This window comes from Tamandua tetradactyla, chromosome 4 (assembly GCF_023851605.1).
Source record: "Tamandua tetradactyla isolate mTamTet1 chromosome 4, mTamTet1.pri, whole genome shotgun sequence".
Lineage (NCBI taxonomy): Eukaryota > Metazoa > Chordata > Mammalia > Pilosa > Myrmecophagidae > Tamandua > Tamandua tetradactyla.
Genome location: NC_135330.1, coordinates 64332605 through 64350272, shown reverse-complemented (window position 1 = coordinate 64350272; position 17668 = coordinate 64332605). Strand labels below are relative to the sequence as shown.

Sequence of the window (17668 nt, the reverse complement as noted above, 5' to 3'; positions counted from 1 at the left end):
TGTAATTCGATTAACCTCACAGTGATCACTATTACGAGGAAGAGGGTCCATTAAGACATGGGCAAGTAGGCTGGTCCACAGAGGACCAAAAAGTTAGGGAATCCCAGTTTCATGCTGGTTCTATTTCTGACATTTTGGATCATTCATGGGCAAAGAAGCTGCTTTATCTTTCTTGGAAATGGGGGAAGAGGGCTGGAAGAAACAAGAGGAAGGGATACATATAACTCAGTTTTAAACTGATACCTTATAAGCTCATTGGGTAAAGTGGTAAAATGTCTATAAAATGCTTTGAGTGTCTAGAAAACAAATTAGAGGCAAAATAAAACAGTAAAGTTAAAAAGGAAACATAACACATCAAAGAATTGAAGGGAGGAGGAATTTGTCCTTGCGAAGCAGTAATACCAATTCTCCAGGGGACCAACAGCTTCCAGGTGCCCTCACCCCACCCCCACGCAAGCCCCATCATATTCTGCTGTGAGCCCTTTCACCTAGAATGAGCCCACAGAATGGATGGGACAAGAGATCTAGCATCAGCTCTCATCCACAACTACTGTCACGTCCCAAATTACCCCTCCAGGGAGACAGGAAGGGAGGAGTGGTCGGGATATACTTTTTGGGATACCTTCTATCTTGAGAGAAAGGGATTTAAATCAATAGAACCCACTGACTGAAGTACATCTTACATCAAAAACAAAGAAAGATGCATTGACCTATAAAAAGTCATTTAATGTATATTCCAGGATGGCCAATACAAGCTGGTTAGGTAATTAGCCCTTGAAGAGTTCTTTCACAGTCATATAAAAATGTTTTGCCTGTTAAAAAAGAAGTCTAGTCTAACAAAAACATATCCACCAATGGGCTTGCATTTCTTTTTCCATTTGCAGGTCTGCAAGATAATAATAAAAAAAAAACCCCATACATATGCATTCCTCAGCATATTGCTGTCCATTAGCTAATCAGTTTTGGCAATACACTGCACAGAGGTATACCACCATTGGTTTCTGACATTAAGTTAGTTTTAAGCTTATTGGCTATTCCAACAACTGGAGGCAGTTTGGAACCCAGTCCCTGGAAAGCACTTGTAGGATTTACTACCCGTTTCCCTGACACCTTTTCTATGGTGAGAGGTCTGGGTACAGACTTGCTAATCCAAGGGTGTCTTAACGCTTGGGCTGGGGTCAGGCGGGCAGCAGGGTCCCAATGAAGACACCTTTTCAAAAACTCTATAAATAAGTAGTCATCACACCCTTTCAGAGCTGTCACCCAGTCTTTGCTGCCCGGGGGACCTCGCTTCTTACCCCTACGTGAACGACCCCCCACAAGCACAACCTTTCCATCTGCCTGAGTGGTCACAGAGCAATAGCGAGGTAGGCCTTTGGAGTTAATAAAGTACTTGGCACGTTTGGATTGCTCCAGAAGTTTTGGTGGTGGCATCCCTAGAAGCTCCATCATACAGGCCAACTGGTCTCCTTCATCCTCTCCTGGGAAGAGAGGTTGTCCTGTTAAAAGTTCGGCAAGGATACAGCCAAAACTCCATATGTCAATAGGTGTGCTGTAGCGGCTTCCTAAGATGATCTCTGGAGCTCTGTAGAACCGAGACTGGATATATGTGTAAAGCTTCTGGTACTCAAAACAGCTGGACCCAAAATCAATGACCTTGGTGGCACTACGCCCATGGTGTTTCAGGAGAATGTTTTCTGGCTTCAGGTCGCAGTGAATGATCTTATTTTTGTGGAGAGCATCCAACGACTGCAAGATGGACTGAGCAAACTTGCGTACTAACTGGACGCTAAATCCCTGAAACTTGTTTTTTTTTATTAGCTCATAAAGGTCTATGCTCAGCAATTCAAAGGCCATGCAAACATGGTTCCGGAATGTGAAACTTTCCAGCATGTGGATAACATTCATGCTACCAGTTTTATCTTGTTTTTTAAGATGCTCCAAAATCCGGATCTCTTCGGTTGCTTGACGATGGAAGCGCTTTTCGTTGCGTACCATCTTTAGGGCCACATACTGTCGAAGTTTGTGATCATAGACCCGGGCCACCTGCCCAAAACTCCCCTTGCCAATAATTTTCAGCACTTCATATCGGTAAGCTAGATGATCCCGAGGCACGTGAATATAGGCACCATCTGGGTCATCATATCCCCCGTTATTGGGACCACCAATAACTCCATTTCTTTTTTTGGCATTTGGACCCACAAAGTAAATTTCTGGGTAGTTGATGATTTCCAGCTTCTCATAAGCAGTGAGGTGGTGTTTATATTGCTTCAGTGCTTGTTCTGGGGTTAGAGGTACCACTTTGGGTGCTTTGCAGGAACTGCTGGATTTTACTACATTCAAGCTATCCGAACTTTTACCCTGAGAAACGGTGGGTGAACATTTTTCAGAATCACTGACGCCAGCTGACTGAAAAGTATCAGCTTTTCTACTGCCAAATTCTTGAAACAGCTGTTCTACCTTCATCTCCCCTCCATTCAGAAGGCACCTGGTATGATCTCTTGTTAAGTGCTCGGAGGTAATCTATGGAGGAGAAAAATGAATAAAATGTTAAAGCCACTGAAAAGATTGGAAGTATGAAAGGATGCTGCCCACCCCAAAACGATGATAATGACAATAACAAAACATGTCCAGTCATGTTTAAGTTGAAATGACCCAAAAGGGAAATAAAAAAAGCAAGACTCTCTAGAGACTTGGGTTATATTAATCCTCAGACTTCCTGAGTATTATACCCTCCCCCGCAATATCCCTTATTTTGTTCAAGCCCCCAAACAAGCTAGGTTCCTTCTTATAGGTATGCCTTTGTATTGAAAATCCCTTCACCCCTATCCATTCAAATACTACAAGGCCCAATCCTTCTTCATGGCCCAATTCAAGTCCTCTCTCTTCCAGTTAGGACTACTCCAAAACCATATCAATTAACCTCACTTCTTTACTGTGAGCTCCTAGAGTTTGTACCACACAATTTGGCATTTGATATAGTATTGTCTTATATTGCTTATTAATTGTTTCAAGTGTCTTCTCATATCCTAAGGGCATAGAGCCGGATGGGAATAGGACATATAAAAATGTTCTGCAAACTATAAAATACTATTAAGTGGCAGAGCAGGATTTGAACCCAGGTCTTCTGACTCTCAATCTAAGGCCCTTCCATTAACATAACCAAGCATCAAAGTGTCCTGGCATCTGTAGTATTTCCAGTAAGGCTGACACACTGTCTAGGGTGTGGAATAAACAAAGGTCTCACCGTCAACTATCAGGTCACTGTACAAATTATTCTAGCCTTGTAGTTTGGTTCATTGAATCACAAAAGTTCTAAGCAGGTGAGAACTCTCAAGACCATCTAGGCCAATCCTTCATATATCTGATGAATAAGGGAGAGCTGGAAGTATGACCTGAGCAAGTTCAGAGGAAGGCAGTGAAAAGCTGAGGTGACAATTCAAAGCCCCTGGGTGTTTCTGGTAAAACTGCCTACTAAAGAGGCAGAGTCTCTTTCTCTCTCATATACATACACACACTTACTCTTCTCAAGCAAAAGCCTATGCGATAAAGGCACGTTATTCTTTTTACTCTATTTTGCTTAATTTTCTCCTGAAAGGAACAGTAATCCACAAAAGAGAGTTCTTCTTATTCACCTCTGAATTGAAACAAGATTCTTTCAAGTAAGATGGGGGGAGGGGGGAAGAAAAGCAGAAATAGCCAAATACTTTGAAAAAATTAATATTAAGAAAAATGTGAGATGGGGTTAGAAGGAAGAGAATTTTTAAAAAGCTAAATGTTGTACAAAAAAAATGTCTGGAATCCTTCAAAGACCATCTATTTTTCTCAATGGACCCTGAAGAATTGTATCCCTGGGTCTGTTCCATAATCTCCAAGAGCAACTCAGATCAGGAGCAAATAATTCCAGAGCAGCTCTGAGCTACAAGTTATAATCTCTAAGAATACAAGAATCAAATGATCCAAAATAGCCAAGCTTTTAGAAAATATAATTTTAACATAAATAAGCAAACGACTTTGTTGTTCAAACAGCACCTGGCCTATTACAAAAACCAAACCAAACTAAACCATTTAAAAGAAGCATAATATAAAAAATGCAAACATAAAGGATTTTTAAAAATTTAAGTGTTGACATACTTTGGACAGTTCTAATCTTGTTATAAAAACAGAGAGTTCCTGACTCTCCTTTTAGGTCATTTAATCAATTTAAACATTACAGAATACCTACAGTTACAAATAGAGGTATTATATGATCTTAAACAAAAGCGAAGCAGCAAGTAAAACTGTAGCTACATTTTGGCACTTACTTTTAAAACAAAGAGATAATCTCTGATACTAAAATAGAGAACTATAACTGGTCAAGACAATAATTGGGTCTGCAGACAGAATCTACAAACCTTGCTAAAATGCAAACACAACTCAAACACTTTTCTTATCAATAATTAAGTCAAATACTATCCCCTCCTGTTTTTAGGGATGGAAAAAATAGTAGAAAAAACAACCATTCATCCATCCATCCATCCATCCATCCATCCATCCATCCATCCAACATACAGAGGAACACTAAGGTAATAATTGCTGAAAACAGGTATTCTCAAGGCAGTACAGTTCGGGAATAAACTTGGTTGAACTAGAGAAGAATTGTAATTGTTTAGTGTTAGAGTTATACAACAAAAATGAGCATTTACACTTGGCCAGTTTTCCTAAATTTTTGTACGGTATAACTTTTAATGCTTCTGAATATTTATTGCTGAAGTCTTTGGGGGCACATCCTGAAGAAATCTGAAGTCAGAAGGCCTGGGTTGGGGTCCTGGCTATACTGCTTAGAAGCTATAGGTCCTTGAGCAGGTTACTTAGCCTTTTTTTTTTGGCTTTAGTTTCCTTATCTGTAAAATGTGGACAATAAGACCTACTTAAAGGATGTGTGAATCAAATTTAGTAAGGTATGTGAAAGAGCCTCACAAGCGACAAACCATTTTTAAAACACTGGACACAATTCGGTACTATTCTTAATATATTAAGGTTTACATGCTAACACACTCTCTCCTTTCACCTTTCGATTTCTCTCTTCTCTCTGTGATGGTTTCCTATGTATCTTCGGAGCCTCCCTCCTTTAGTGCAGGTGTCTAGCACTAACTATGCCTTCTGTTATCAAAAGCCCCAGCAACAAGCCTTTCCCTAAGGATGCACAGAAATGCCTCACCCACTCTCTCCCCCACATAAAACCTGTTTTCAGCTAGCTATAGAATTTAATGTGTTACCTCTCCAGGGATATTTGAACTTTAACGGAAGATCAATGCCTTAACCCAAAGGAATGACTCTCTAGGAACTTCAGTCATCAATGACAAGCTGGTAGGAAAGGTATTTGTGGTCCAGGGTCCATCCCTGGGTATTTCACCTACTCTGCCTACATGTAAGGCTGTGCTGGCTCTGGAGGTCTTCATTTCTGTTTGTGATAAAGAGAGGGTCTCAGGCACAGAACATTAATAAGAACAAATATACAACAGAAATTTAATTCCAAAGAACTATTACAATAAGATTAAGGATGCCCTTTTGATTTCCTAACTCATGTTTTTTTCTTAAAGCTAGACGAAATCTCTCTCCCTGCAAATTAATTCTTATTTTGCCCTCTGGAACTACACAGAAATGCCCATATTTCATGAAAGAGTCCTTCACATACTAAAACGGGCTACATTAATTACCTCTTTATCCCTATGATTTTTCTCTGGAGGAGTCCGGGAAGGTATTTCCTACACAGGGAAGGATTCTCCTGAGCTTTCTTTGCTATTATTGTAAATAACTCAAATCCTAGCCTGAACAATTACATATCATGTCTGCTGTGCTATATATAAAACCTTTCTATTATCCTAGGACAATCTACCAATACTCACACATGTTAAAGTGTAAGCGTCATAAGACACTATATATTTCCAGTTTAGCATTATTATCACAATAACCAAGTAATATATATGATCAACCATGCCAAATATGTTGCTAACCATGCAATTATTATCAGAGAGATAATGGGTGATTTATTATGTTATTTCACATACACTGCTAATTTGGCTAGTCCATGAAGTTGGAGGGTCATGATGTGTCAGATAGAATCTTCAACTGTATTAATCAAGTTTTAAAAGGTCTTGATGAGAATTTCAAAAAAGGAATACCCTTCTCATCTAGACATAAAATCATGCCCCCCAGCTCCCAATCCTAAATTCATTCAACACAAAAGCTAAATAATTAAATACACTTCAATCCTGAAACACACAATTTAATTGACCTACTGGGAGTGATGAGCATCAACCAACTCTGAATTAAAGCTAAAATGAACCTTAAATCAGATATTAACATAGCAAACCAAATGCAAAAAGTTTCCTGTAGAGACCTTCTGAGTGGCAGCAAATTGTCAAGATGGTCAACAAGTGGTGCATGGTTTTGTGGTACATGGTTCTGAAGTTCTTAGAGTTTTTACGTTATTACCAAAGATACAAAACTTGACAAGAATGGAAAGAAACCCAACTGCCCTATACACTGCAAAACAGAGACTTAAAAACAAGGTGACCCCATCATTCAATGTTTTATAATACTGTTTCGAAAGTAGTGAAAAGGTTGATTTTTTTTTATCACCTTGTTATTCAAGATGTAGTAGAGAGGTGAAAAGGTTGATTTTAACAGCAAAAACTGACTAGAATTTAGGAAGGACTATGAAAAATGCGAGCACTTTTTTTTTTCATATAGAAGCAATTTCAGGTCTTATATACAAAAATGTGAAGGAGAAAGAATACAAATCAGTTCAATTAGTCAATTTTGTTCATTAGACGTTCTACACAACAAATGTCAGTCACCGGGTAGCTTCTCCCCGACATGGAACTTGCTCCAACACTGCTCTGTCAGCTCCTCTATGTATGCCAGGGCAAATGAATTAATTTTATTATTATCTTAATTAAAATAGTGTCAAAAATCAAAGTGTCTGCAGTCCCCGAAGTGATTAAACGTACCAAAAGCCAAACTATCCTGTTCAAGTTTTGTTTATGATCTATAAAGCAGGTCTCTACAGCATTCTAATAAGATGAGACTATATTTCTTTCACAGAGGACAAAAATCTGCAGATTTACAAATTCAGGAATATTTTCCATTCCTTGTTTTTCTTAAAAGGAGTCTTTCTAATACCCTGATTAGAAATGATTTTTATATCATCCTATATAAAAATAAGCACACCTTTGTAAAAGTAGTATATTTTTATCCTAGTGCTATATATTTATCCCAGCGATTCAGAGGACAAGATGAACTCCAAATAAAAATCATTCTGAAGAGTAAACTTGAACCACAGAAACTGATATTCCAAAGTCAAGAGAAATCAATTGGAAAGAAATCTGGGTGGCCAGTGCAATGTAGCTGTACCCTGAACATTAAGAGCAATTCCTCCTTCTCAAAGACAATTAGAGCGCAAAGAATCCTTTCATTTACTTACATTTAGTCTTCTGGGTAGAGGTGGTTCAGAAGGATTGCAGAGTACATTTGAACAGGGTGGACATTTGGTTTCATCTATCATCATGAAGGTATCATAGACACCATCCCCCAATCTAGTTGAAAGGATTACAGATAAAATCTGTTAGTAATTGAAGAATATGAATTTATATTTCCAGAAAATCCGTGTCTTTCTGGAAAGACTGCTTCATATCGGCTACAAAGAATAATTAAATAAACAAATGTCTGTACCTCATTTGGCATGGAAAGCAGATAGCCGGTTATTTGGCAGAGGAACAGAGGAAACCCAAATTGTTATTTAAAGAACAGATAGCATTTCCAGGTTTGTGTTTAAAGATAATTTGTATTTTTTAATGTTTAAAAAAAATAGGGAATACATTCAAAAAAAGAAAAAAAAAATAGGGACCAACGGAAGGATTTAATTTAACTTACTACTTTAAAAACTAACCAACACACAAAAAAAGTGAGAGAGGAATAGTTTTTGCAAAGTCAGACTTGGATTCTGATCTCACCTCTACCACTGGCTACAGTCCTTTACCCTCTGAGCCTGCTTTCCACATGTTAAATGGCAAAAATAGATCCAGCCTACACATTTCTGGGTCTTTCAGGCAAGAAACAAAAGGCCTTTGTAAGGCAGTCTTTACATTTACTTATTTACTTACTTCTATCTATCTAACTTGTAGAAAACAACAGCGAAAATTATAGCAAACACTAAAAGGATTCTCTAAATTGCAAAATGTACTGAATTTCACTTCCTTTCCCACTCCATTTTCTGGTGGATGGTGGAAGCAAAATGCTAAATGATTAAGAATCATTTCTCTCTTCTTTAAAGTGTGCCTCAACCACTGTAAGGGAAAACAAAAGACAGAGAGGATTTACTTAATCCACAAAATGGTCCAGAATAATAATTTATTTCATCTGTCACCAAGAACATGCATATCCCAGTAACACACATCAGTATTTCATTGTATCATTTTACATAATATGCTATGAATACAAGGGTGACTGTGTTTCAAGATTTTTAAAAATATGCCTTTAAGAGCAGTTTCCTAAAATTTGTTCTAGGTTTTCCTGACTGATGTGTCGGAAGATTACAAAGGATTAAAAACCCACTACAAATATTTTTGAAATGTTCTCTTTTTAAAAACACGCTCACATGCTGATCGAATCATTTATATCTTTAACAGGAAACTGATTCATTGACAAGAACTAAAGATTATGGATGTAACTGACCCTTTGCTCAAAGAATGAATAAAACAAAACTAGGACAGGCGTCCACATTTACAGGGAGAAAAAAAAAGAAAGAAAAAGACACGGAGGACCTCATCATTTCCTACAGACTAACTGCCAGAGGAAACTAACCAAAGGAAGTCTCCACGCAAATGACGCCGGGACGGGTAACACAAAATACAATAGAAGGTGGGGAATTTCTCAAAATAGGCTCTGGAGAAAGCCCTACCCAACACAGCCTCTTACAGGCATATCCGAAGCACGAACGCACCCCTCACAGTAAAGCCCCAAGAGTTCAGTCCTTGCCTATTTGCTCTTATCAACAGGGCTTTTTTCAAAGGTATTGCTCCTTAGCTTTCACAAAAGTCCCAGCTTTCTCGTGTCCCTCACTGTATATTCCCGCGATCTAGGGCTTCAGAGAAAATCTCGGGATGGAAATTCTTCTCTTACTGCCGCTCTAGCCTGCTCCCCTCTCACGGTGGGCGGTGGGGAGTGGGACTGACGGTGGGGAAAGAAAGGGGCCAGACCCGGGGAGGGAAGATTAGACCCCTTCCCTCGCCTCTCCCGCTGGGGGCTCGTTCAGCCTCCAGCCCAAGCCTTCCCCGCCCCCCGACCTCGCCTGCTAGAGCCAGGCGCTCCCTCCCGCGCCCCCAGCCCGTTACCCCAACGCGCCGTTACCTCCGCTGCTGGGGCGGGAGCCCGGCCCCAGGGGGCCCCGCATCCTTCCGCCCCGGACCGCGAGCCGTGCCTCCCATCCGCTAGCTCGGGACCCCACGGGGGCAGGGGTGGCGGTTGGCGGGTCCGACGGCCGCGTCCACTTGCGCTAGGAAGGCTGCCTCCGCGTCCGCGGCGCTTCCCCGCGGATTCTCAGCCAGACCAGCTCCACGCGCCTCCGCTCAGGACTGGCTTGGGCTGGGAGCTGAAAGACCAGCCGCAAAGATGGGAGGGAGGGAGCGGCCTGGTCGCCTAGCAACCGTGGCACGCCCCGGGAAACGCCTCTGCGCAATACGTAATGACGCACGGGGCGGGGCCGGGGGGGTTCTTCACCGTGCGGCCCTTGTCTGGGTGTACGCCACCGGTCTCCTGCGCTTCGCAGTTAAGGGCTGAGGCTCGCTGGGGGAGGGGAGAAAGGCACCGACGAGGATTTAAGAAAGTAGCGTTTAGCCGTCGATTTTTACCTCCTAAGTAAGGACTGCACTCCTGCGCACCGCCTCCCCTCAGTCTGCTTTCCGTTAAGTAGGACTTTGCACCTTGGAGGTCTCAAAACTTCGCTCGAATGTCTGTTTTTCAGCCTGTTCCACTGCGGGGTGGCCCTCCGGAGAATGAGTTGCTGAGGAAAGCAATAATAATAAACCTATTTATTGACACTGTACCAGCGCTGGCGAACATTGTCTTATTTAATCTCTGTAACCACACTAGTTGACATCCCTGAAAACGGGCCCAAAGAGATTTTACTGGGATCAAGAATCGATTCTGGGGTTGGACTCCTCTCTTAACAGGATGCCACGGATGATACGGTTCAAAGAGCCTTCGGGGGCCTCTAACAACTTTCTCATTTTATGGATGAGGAAACTGAGGCCCAGAAGGGGGCGTGCTTGTGTGCTGATATCATCTGGCGACTTAGCAGCGAAGTATAAACCAGAAGTCTTCAAATTGCCAACCTTCAACCTCTACACCAGGCTTCTAGGAAGACTCTTGCTGTTCTTCTGTCTTCTTCCTTAGGATTTTTTCCCCTCCTTTTCCGAAAAGTTCGGAGAAACAGCTCAGTTTCGATAGTTGGATATTGAGTTGGATAGTTGGATAGCATTTCGATAGTTGGAACGAAAGTGAAAGGGGAGGAGGTTAAAATAGACGAACGCAAGTGTTTTCTTAAGCGTGGCGTCCAAACTGCTTTGCACCTACAAAGCAGGAAGCCGTGTGACCCGAAAACGGGGACCATTGTCAAGATGCCAAACGCGGGCGCCCCCTGGTGGAGCTTTGTGATTCATCGTTCCGAGTCAGCGCACAATAATCCCCCATAAACCTTAAAATTTCCATCCAAGGAAATTTTTGTGTAATTAAAAGTCATTTTCTCTGTTTTCATGCCTCCGTGTAAAAATGTCCCTAAAGATCCGAAAGCTCTTTATTAAGAATATGTTCCTTTGTGAAACTTCAGTCTTCATACTGGTGTTGCTTCACTCTGATATAAACAAAAAAGCTTTCTTCCATGCTAATTTTTTTTAATTGTCCTAATTTTATGAATAGGCTTTTTTCCCCCTCCTGATCAACCTCCCATTCTGCAACTAGAGTAATCCTGCTTTCATGTGGGTTTACATTGGAGCTCCTATGGAAGCTTTTGTTTGAAGACAGGGTATCATAGCAACAGAAGGTTTAGACCGACGGCTGCTGAAGTCCCTTCCAGCTCTAAGATTGCATAATTGTCTTAAATAATCTTAGTACTTACACGGACATCTCAGACTACAACCCTAAACATTCTAATGAAACTTGCCCCCACAAGTCTTCTTACCTCATTCTGAATCACCACTCTGAATAGAATTGCACCTCTGGTCTGTGTTTAAAACACATCTCTGAGAGTCCACCTGGAACATTCCTGCCCCTAATTTTGGAAACAGGAGCCTCCTTTGTCTTTAGCCTATTGTTTCCATGGTCAAGGGTGGGAGGACTTGGGTTTTGGAGCTCCGATCTAGTGATGGAAGGTATTTCCCAGTCCTTCAGTCTGACTAGCTGTGTGGCTTGCTTTGACCAATAGAATATGGAAGAAGTGATCTTGTGTGATTTATGACCTTAGGCCTCAAAAGCTTCTGCCTTTGTACTCTCCAATGCTGCCACCATGTGGATATAACTGAGCTAGATTGCTGGAGCGTCCTCAGCCAACCCCAAGTGCTGGACAAGTGAGAAAGGCCATCTTAGGCTACCCAGCACAATAGCACTGCCAGATGACCGCACACATGAGTAATCCCAAGTGAAACTAGCAGAACCATCCAGCTGAGCCCAGCCCAAGCTAACAGACCCTCAAGAATTGTGAATATATAACATAGTTATTTTAAGCTGCTAATTTTGGAGATGTAGCAATAGATAAATGAGATAGGTAGTCAAAACAACAGTTGAGTTTGAAGGAAATACCAGTTTTTGGTAATTTTGAAAAATACCAATTCCTATCTACACTCTATCCCACTGTACTGAATGGTTAAACTTTTTTTTAATTAATTAAAAAAAATTTTTTAAATACCAAAAAACACCAAACACACACAAACATTCTTAACTTTTGATCATTCCGTTCTACATATACAATCGGTAATTCACAATATAATTACATAGTTGCATATTCATCATCATGATCATTTCTTAGGACATTTGCCTCTATTCAGAAAAAGAAAACAGAAAAAAATTCATACATATCATATCCCTTACCCCTCCCTTTCATTGATCACTAGCATTTCAATCTACTAGATTTATTTTAACATTTGTTCCCCCATTATTTATTTGTATGCCATATGTTTTACTCATCTGTTGATAAGGTAGATAAAAGGAGCATCAGACACAAGGTTTTCCCAGTCACACAGTCACGTTGTAAAAGCTATATCATTATACAATCATCTTCAAGAAACATGGCTACTGGAATACAGCTCTACATTTTCAGGCCGTTCCCTCCAGCTTCTCCTGAATGGTTAAACTTTTCTGCATAAGGAGCTCTACCAAAATTTTCATAGTTGTCGTTCATTACTCAGGTTTGAAAATCACTAGTACAGGCATAATGCCTAGTCCTACTAGCTTTACCTGGATCTTGGAAGCCCACTAAGCCTGCTCTATTCAGGGAACCAGGGCCAAGGAAACCAATTCTCTGTCACCTAGTGTACCCGTCAGGACTCTTTCCGTTTGGAGTTACCCAAACTTAAATTGCCCAAAGAAAATTTAGTGTAGAGAGTTTTTACAAATTTATTGTAAAAATTCCCGTTCTCGTTCCATCTCTGCTCTACTGCATGCTGGCTTCACTTGCAGACTTGTGCAAATAAGGCGGCTACTAGCATTCTAGGTTGAATTCAGTAGAAAAGCTCTCACAACTCCCCACAAAGTCTCATTCTGTTGCACTGACATTGGTTCTATCCTTGAACCAAATTGTGGCCAGGAAAAAGAATGCCCTAACTGGTCAGGCCTGGGCCGTGGAAGCAGCCGCAGTGTCACCTGAAGTACATTGGCAGAGAGTTAAGGAGGCAGTGATTCTCCAGAGGAATATTGGTATAGTGGGTTCCAGAAAAGGGGTAAATGGATATTGGGCAGCAAAAACAGCAGCTGGGTTTGAAGGAAATCCAGGTATTTTCCAACTGGCCCTGCTTGTAATAATATTTGCATGGGTGTGTCTCACTGCTTGAGACAGGGACTTTGGTTTCTTATTAATCCTCATATTCTCCACGTTAAGTAGAGTGCTTGGCACATAGTAGGCCCCCAGTGAAGATGTCAGTGTCACCAGAATCTTAGAAATGATTCCCTTGTAAATGGAAATATTCTGTCTTACTTTCCTCTAGTCTTCTGAAATTGTGGTTGCTCCCCATTCTGATGTGGGGACCCTTCATTGTTTGTTTTTTAAGACAAAAGTCTTCTCTTTTCCTTGAAGCCTGGCAATGCAATTCTCCGAAGCTGAGTTCCCTCAAGGACCCAAAGAGATCAGGGAACATGTTTCTGTTGGACTCTGGAAAGTGACCTCTTTCCTTCAGGCTTTGAAAGCGCCTCTTGGGTTTCTCCATGAGTGTTGTTCATGGCCGCAGGAGTTGCTGTCTCCCCTGAGTGCTTACATTTGCTGCTGTTCTGATATATGGACAGAATTACTGAACTAGAAGATCGCTATTTTCAATAGGGAAAAAAGAACACCTTTATATAACTCTCACAGTATATTGGTTTATGCTCCTGCACTGTATTGAGTGTGATGTTCAAGAAAGGCACATGGAAGTAAGATCAATATGGCCTCGTATCATGTTTTCTGGGAAACGTTATGGCCTCGGGAACTGGAGAATAATGGAAAGGAAATATGATTTTTTAAATCGACCTCTAAAAGCGCAATGGGAAAGGATTCATTGTTCCCTGGGACTTGAAGACTAGAAGGCCAGATATTGATATATTCTAACTGAGTCTTTTTTTTTTTAATTTTTTTATTAATCAAAAAAAAGAAAAGAAATTAACACAACATTTAGAAATCATTCCATTCTACAAATGCACTCAGTAATTCTTAGTATCATCACATAGATGTATGATCATCATTTCTTAGTACATTTGCATCGATTTAGGAAAAGAACTAGCAAAACAGCAGAAAAAGATATAGAATGTTAATATAGAGAAGAGAATTAAAATAATAATACTAATAATATATATATATATATATATAAAGGAAAAAGAAAAAAACAAAAACAAAAGATACAAACACACAAACAAACAAACAAAACACCATATTTCAGGTGCAGCTTCATTCAGTGTTCCAACATAGTTACATTACACTTAGGTATTATTGTGTTGTCCATTTTTGAGTTTTTGTATCTAGTCCTGTTGCACAGTCTGTATCCCTTCAGCTCCAATTACCCATTATCTTACCCTGTTTCTAACTCCTGCTGGTCTCTGTTACCAATGATATATTCCAAGCTGATTCTCGAATGTCGGTTCACATCAGTGGGACCTTACAGTATTTGTCCTTTAGTTTTTGGCTAGACTCACTCAGCATAATGTTCTCTAGGTCCATCCATGTTATTACATGCTTCATAAGTTTAGTCTGTCTTAAAGCTGCATAGTATTCCATCGTAGGTATACGCCACAGTTTGTTTAGCCACTCATCTGTTGATGAACATTTTGGCTGTTTCCATCTCTTTGCAATTGTAGATAATGCTGCTATAAACACTGGTGTGCAAATGTCCGTCTGTGTCTTTGCCCTTAAGTCCCTTGAGTAGATACCTAGCAGTGGTATTGCTGGGTCGTAATCCATTCTGCCATTCTATGCCTTTTGATTGGGAAATTCAGTCCATTAACTTTTAGTATTATTACTGTTTGGATAATATTTTCCTCTACCATTTTGGCTTTTGTATTATATATATCATATCTGATTTTCCTTCTTTCTACACTTTACTCCGTACCTCTCTCTTCCGTCTTTTCATATCTGACTCTAGTGCTCCCTTTAGTATTTCTTGCAGAGCTGGTCTCTTGGTCACAAATTCTCTCAGTGACTTTTTGTCTATAAATGTTTTAATTTCTCCTTCATTTTTGAAGGACAATTTTGCTGGATATAGGAGTCTTGGTTGGCAGTTTTTCTCTTTTAGTAATTTAAATATATCATCCCACTGTCTTCTAGCTTCCATGGTTTCTGCTGAGAAATCTACACATAGTCTTATTGGGTTTCCCTTGTATGTGACAGATTGTTTTTCTCTTGCTGCTTTCAAGATCCTCTCTTTCTCTTTGACCTCTGACATTCTAACTAGTAAGTGTCTTGGAGAACGCCTATTTGGGTCTATTCTCTTTTGGGTGCGCTGCACTTCTTGGATCTGCAAATTTAGGTCTTTCATAAGAGTTGGGAAATTTTCAGTGATAATTTCTTCCATTAGTTTTTCTCCTCCTTTTCCCTTCTCTTCTCCTTCTGGGACACCCACAACACGTATATTTGTGCGCTTCATATTGTCATTCAGTTCCCTGATCCCCTGCTCAAGTTTTTCCATTCTTTTCCCTATAGTTTCTGTTTCTTTTTGGAATTCAAATGTTCCATCCTCCAGTTCACTAATTGTAGCTTCTGTCTCTTTAGATCTACCATTGTAGGTATCCATTGTTTTTTCCATTTTTTCTTCTTTGTCCTTCACTCCCATAAGTTCTGTGATTTGTTTTTTCAGATTTTCTATTTCTTCTTTTTGTTCAGCCCATGTCTTCTTCATGTCCTCCCTCAATTTATTGATTTGGTTTTTGAAGACTTTTTTCATTTCTGTTCGTATATTCAGCATTAGTTGTCTCAGCTCCTGTATCTCATTTGAACTATCGGTTTGTTCCTTTGACTGGGCCATATCTTCAATTTTCCGAGCGTCATCCATTATTTTCTGCTGGTGTCTGGGCATTTGATCAGATTTCCCTGGGTGTGGGACCCAGCTGGTTGAAAGCTTTTTCTGTGAAATCTCTGGGCTCTGTTTTTCTTTTCCTGCCCAGTAGGTCGCGCTCGTGGCGCTTGTCTGTCTGCACGGCAGTCGCCCGGGAAACCGCGCGTGGAGGCGGGGGTCGCTGGCCCCCGCGGCTTGGGAGAGTGCCGGTCCTAATTGCCCAGCTGGCCCGAAACTCCAAGCGTGACGGGAGGGCCCCGCTATCCAATGTTCCCAGTCAGACCGGGGAGCCACGTGCGTGGAGGGGACCCCAGTCGCCAGCCGCCCCGGCTGGGAAAACGCGCGCCCCTCGGGTATCTCACCGCAGCAGATTCTCCCTGCCCGTTCAGCTGTTCCAGAATGGGGTACGCTGTCTTTTTGGTCTCTGTAGTGACTCCGGGAGCTGTTTCGTATTGTTTCTGTTTCTTTAGTTGCTTTTCTGGAGGAGGAACTAAGACCCGTGCGTCTTACTAAGCCGCCATCTTCTCCGGAAGTCTAACTGAGTCTTTGATTAAACCAATAGCTGTATTTGGAAACTACCGACATTCCTTAGGAAATGGTGTAATCATTAAGGTGATCCAAAAACCTTAGTTCCAGCTTCCTTTCCTCCACATATGTGCATTGAAATTATGTAGACAGGGTTGATCCAGGGTTTCCCGTTTGTGAAGCCCTCTATTGGGTGCCCAGGAGGGTCCAGCTCATCATCAGCCACTGTCATCTTGTGGAGCTCCCCTTCCTTTCTTCCGTCCCACCTTTATTCTCCATTCCCCAAGAATCATGTTTTCCGTTCTTAATACCCCAGAGTTACTGAATTTATACCTTCTCATGGGAATTTAACACTTTGCATCTATTTTCTAAAACATTTTTCTCCTTCTGTGCTTTCTAAGGCTAGACTTCACAAACTTATCACCATATTTCTACCTTATGATTGGGCATGTAGGTAGGGTTGACAGAAAAAGTGCAGGACCAGTAGTCAAATTTGAGTTTCAGATAAACAACAAATACTTTAAAAATAGCAGCGTGCCCGAAATATTACGTGGGACACACTGATACTAAAAACTAGTCTTTGTCTGAAATTCAGATTTAATTGGGCTTCTTATATTTTTATTTGCTAAATCTATAGGGAGTGAAATCTTTACCTAAATATATTGAATTAGACTTGAAATATGGTCATGGAAAATCATCCTAAGTAACTTTTCTCTCTTTCCCTTCCCCCACAAACACATACCCAAATACATATAATGTTATTCCCTCCATCTTTTTAAATTTCTGGATTTTTAAAAACTAATTTTTGGGGGGGGTAAGTTTTATACCCAGTAAAATGCACAGCTCTTAAATGAATAGTTCAAAGAGTTTTGACAAAAATCTATGCCCATGAAATACACAGCCCAGTCAAGATATAAACTATTTTCATCACCCCAGAAAGTTCCCTTATGCTGTTTTAGTTTGCTAAAGCTGCCAGAAGACAACATACCAGAGATGGACCGGCTTTTAATAAGGGGGTTTATTTAGTTAAAAATTTGTGGTTACTCAGAGGAAAGGCAGCTAACTTTAATCTGAGTTTCTCTGTCATGGGAAAGCACACTGTGACACCTGCCGGCCTTCTCTCCTGGCTTCTAGGTTCCAACGGTTTTCCCTGAAATGAGTCCTTTCTGCATCTCCAAATGTCTGGGCTGAGCTGTAAGTGCTGAGATGAGGTATGCTGAGCTGCTGAGCTCTCTTCTCACCTTTCTCTTTTCAGCCTCATTGTGGAAAGTGCGCCCCTTAGCCAACCGCAAATGTAATCAGCCACAGACAAATGTCACATACTAATGATTTATGTCCACAGAAACTGAACAACAGGGCATCATCACCTGGTC

The 17668-nt window shown here is 40.8% G+C and overlaps 1 protein-coding gene across 6 annotated transcripts; it reads right to left on the bottom strand.

Annotated features, from left to right (window-relative positions):
- Positions 1 to 705: 705 nt before the first annotated feature.
- Positions 706 to 9652, bottom strand: DYRK3 (dual specificity tyrosine phosphorylation regulated kinase 3). 6 transcript variants are annotated; one of them, XM_077157621.1, is made up of 4 exons: positions 9022 to 9356; positions 7469 to 7580; positions 5259 to 5443; positions 706 to 2523 (listed from the first exon to the last, which is right to left on the bottom strand). In XM_077157621.1, exon 4 carries the CDS (start codon positions 2464 to 2466, stop codon positions 949 to 951), a length of 1518 nt encoding a protein of 505 aa, XP_077013736.1. In that variant the 5' UTR covers positions 2467 to 2523; positions 5259 to 5443; positions 7469 to 7580; positions 9022 to 9356; the 3' UTR covers positions 706 to 948. The 6 variants fall into 6 exon arrangements, with proteins under 6 accessions (XP_077013736.1, XP_077013732.1, XP_077013731.1 ...); XM_077157617.1 differs by lacking the exons at positions 5259 to 5443; positions 9022 to 9356 and adding an exon at positions 9378 to 9652; XM_077157616.1 differs by lacking the exons at positions 5259 to 5443; positions 9022 to 9356 and adding an exon at positions 9394 to 9651.
- Between the last annotated feature and the right edge of the window lie 8016 nt (positions 9653 to 17668).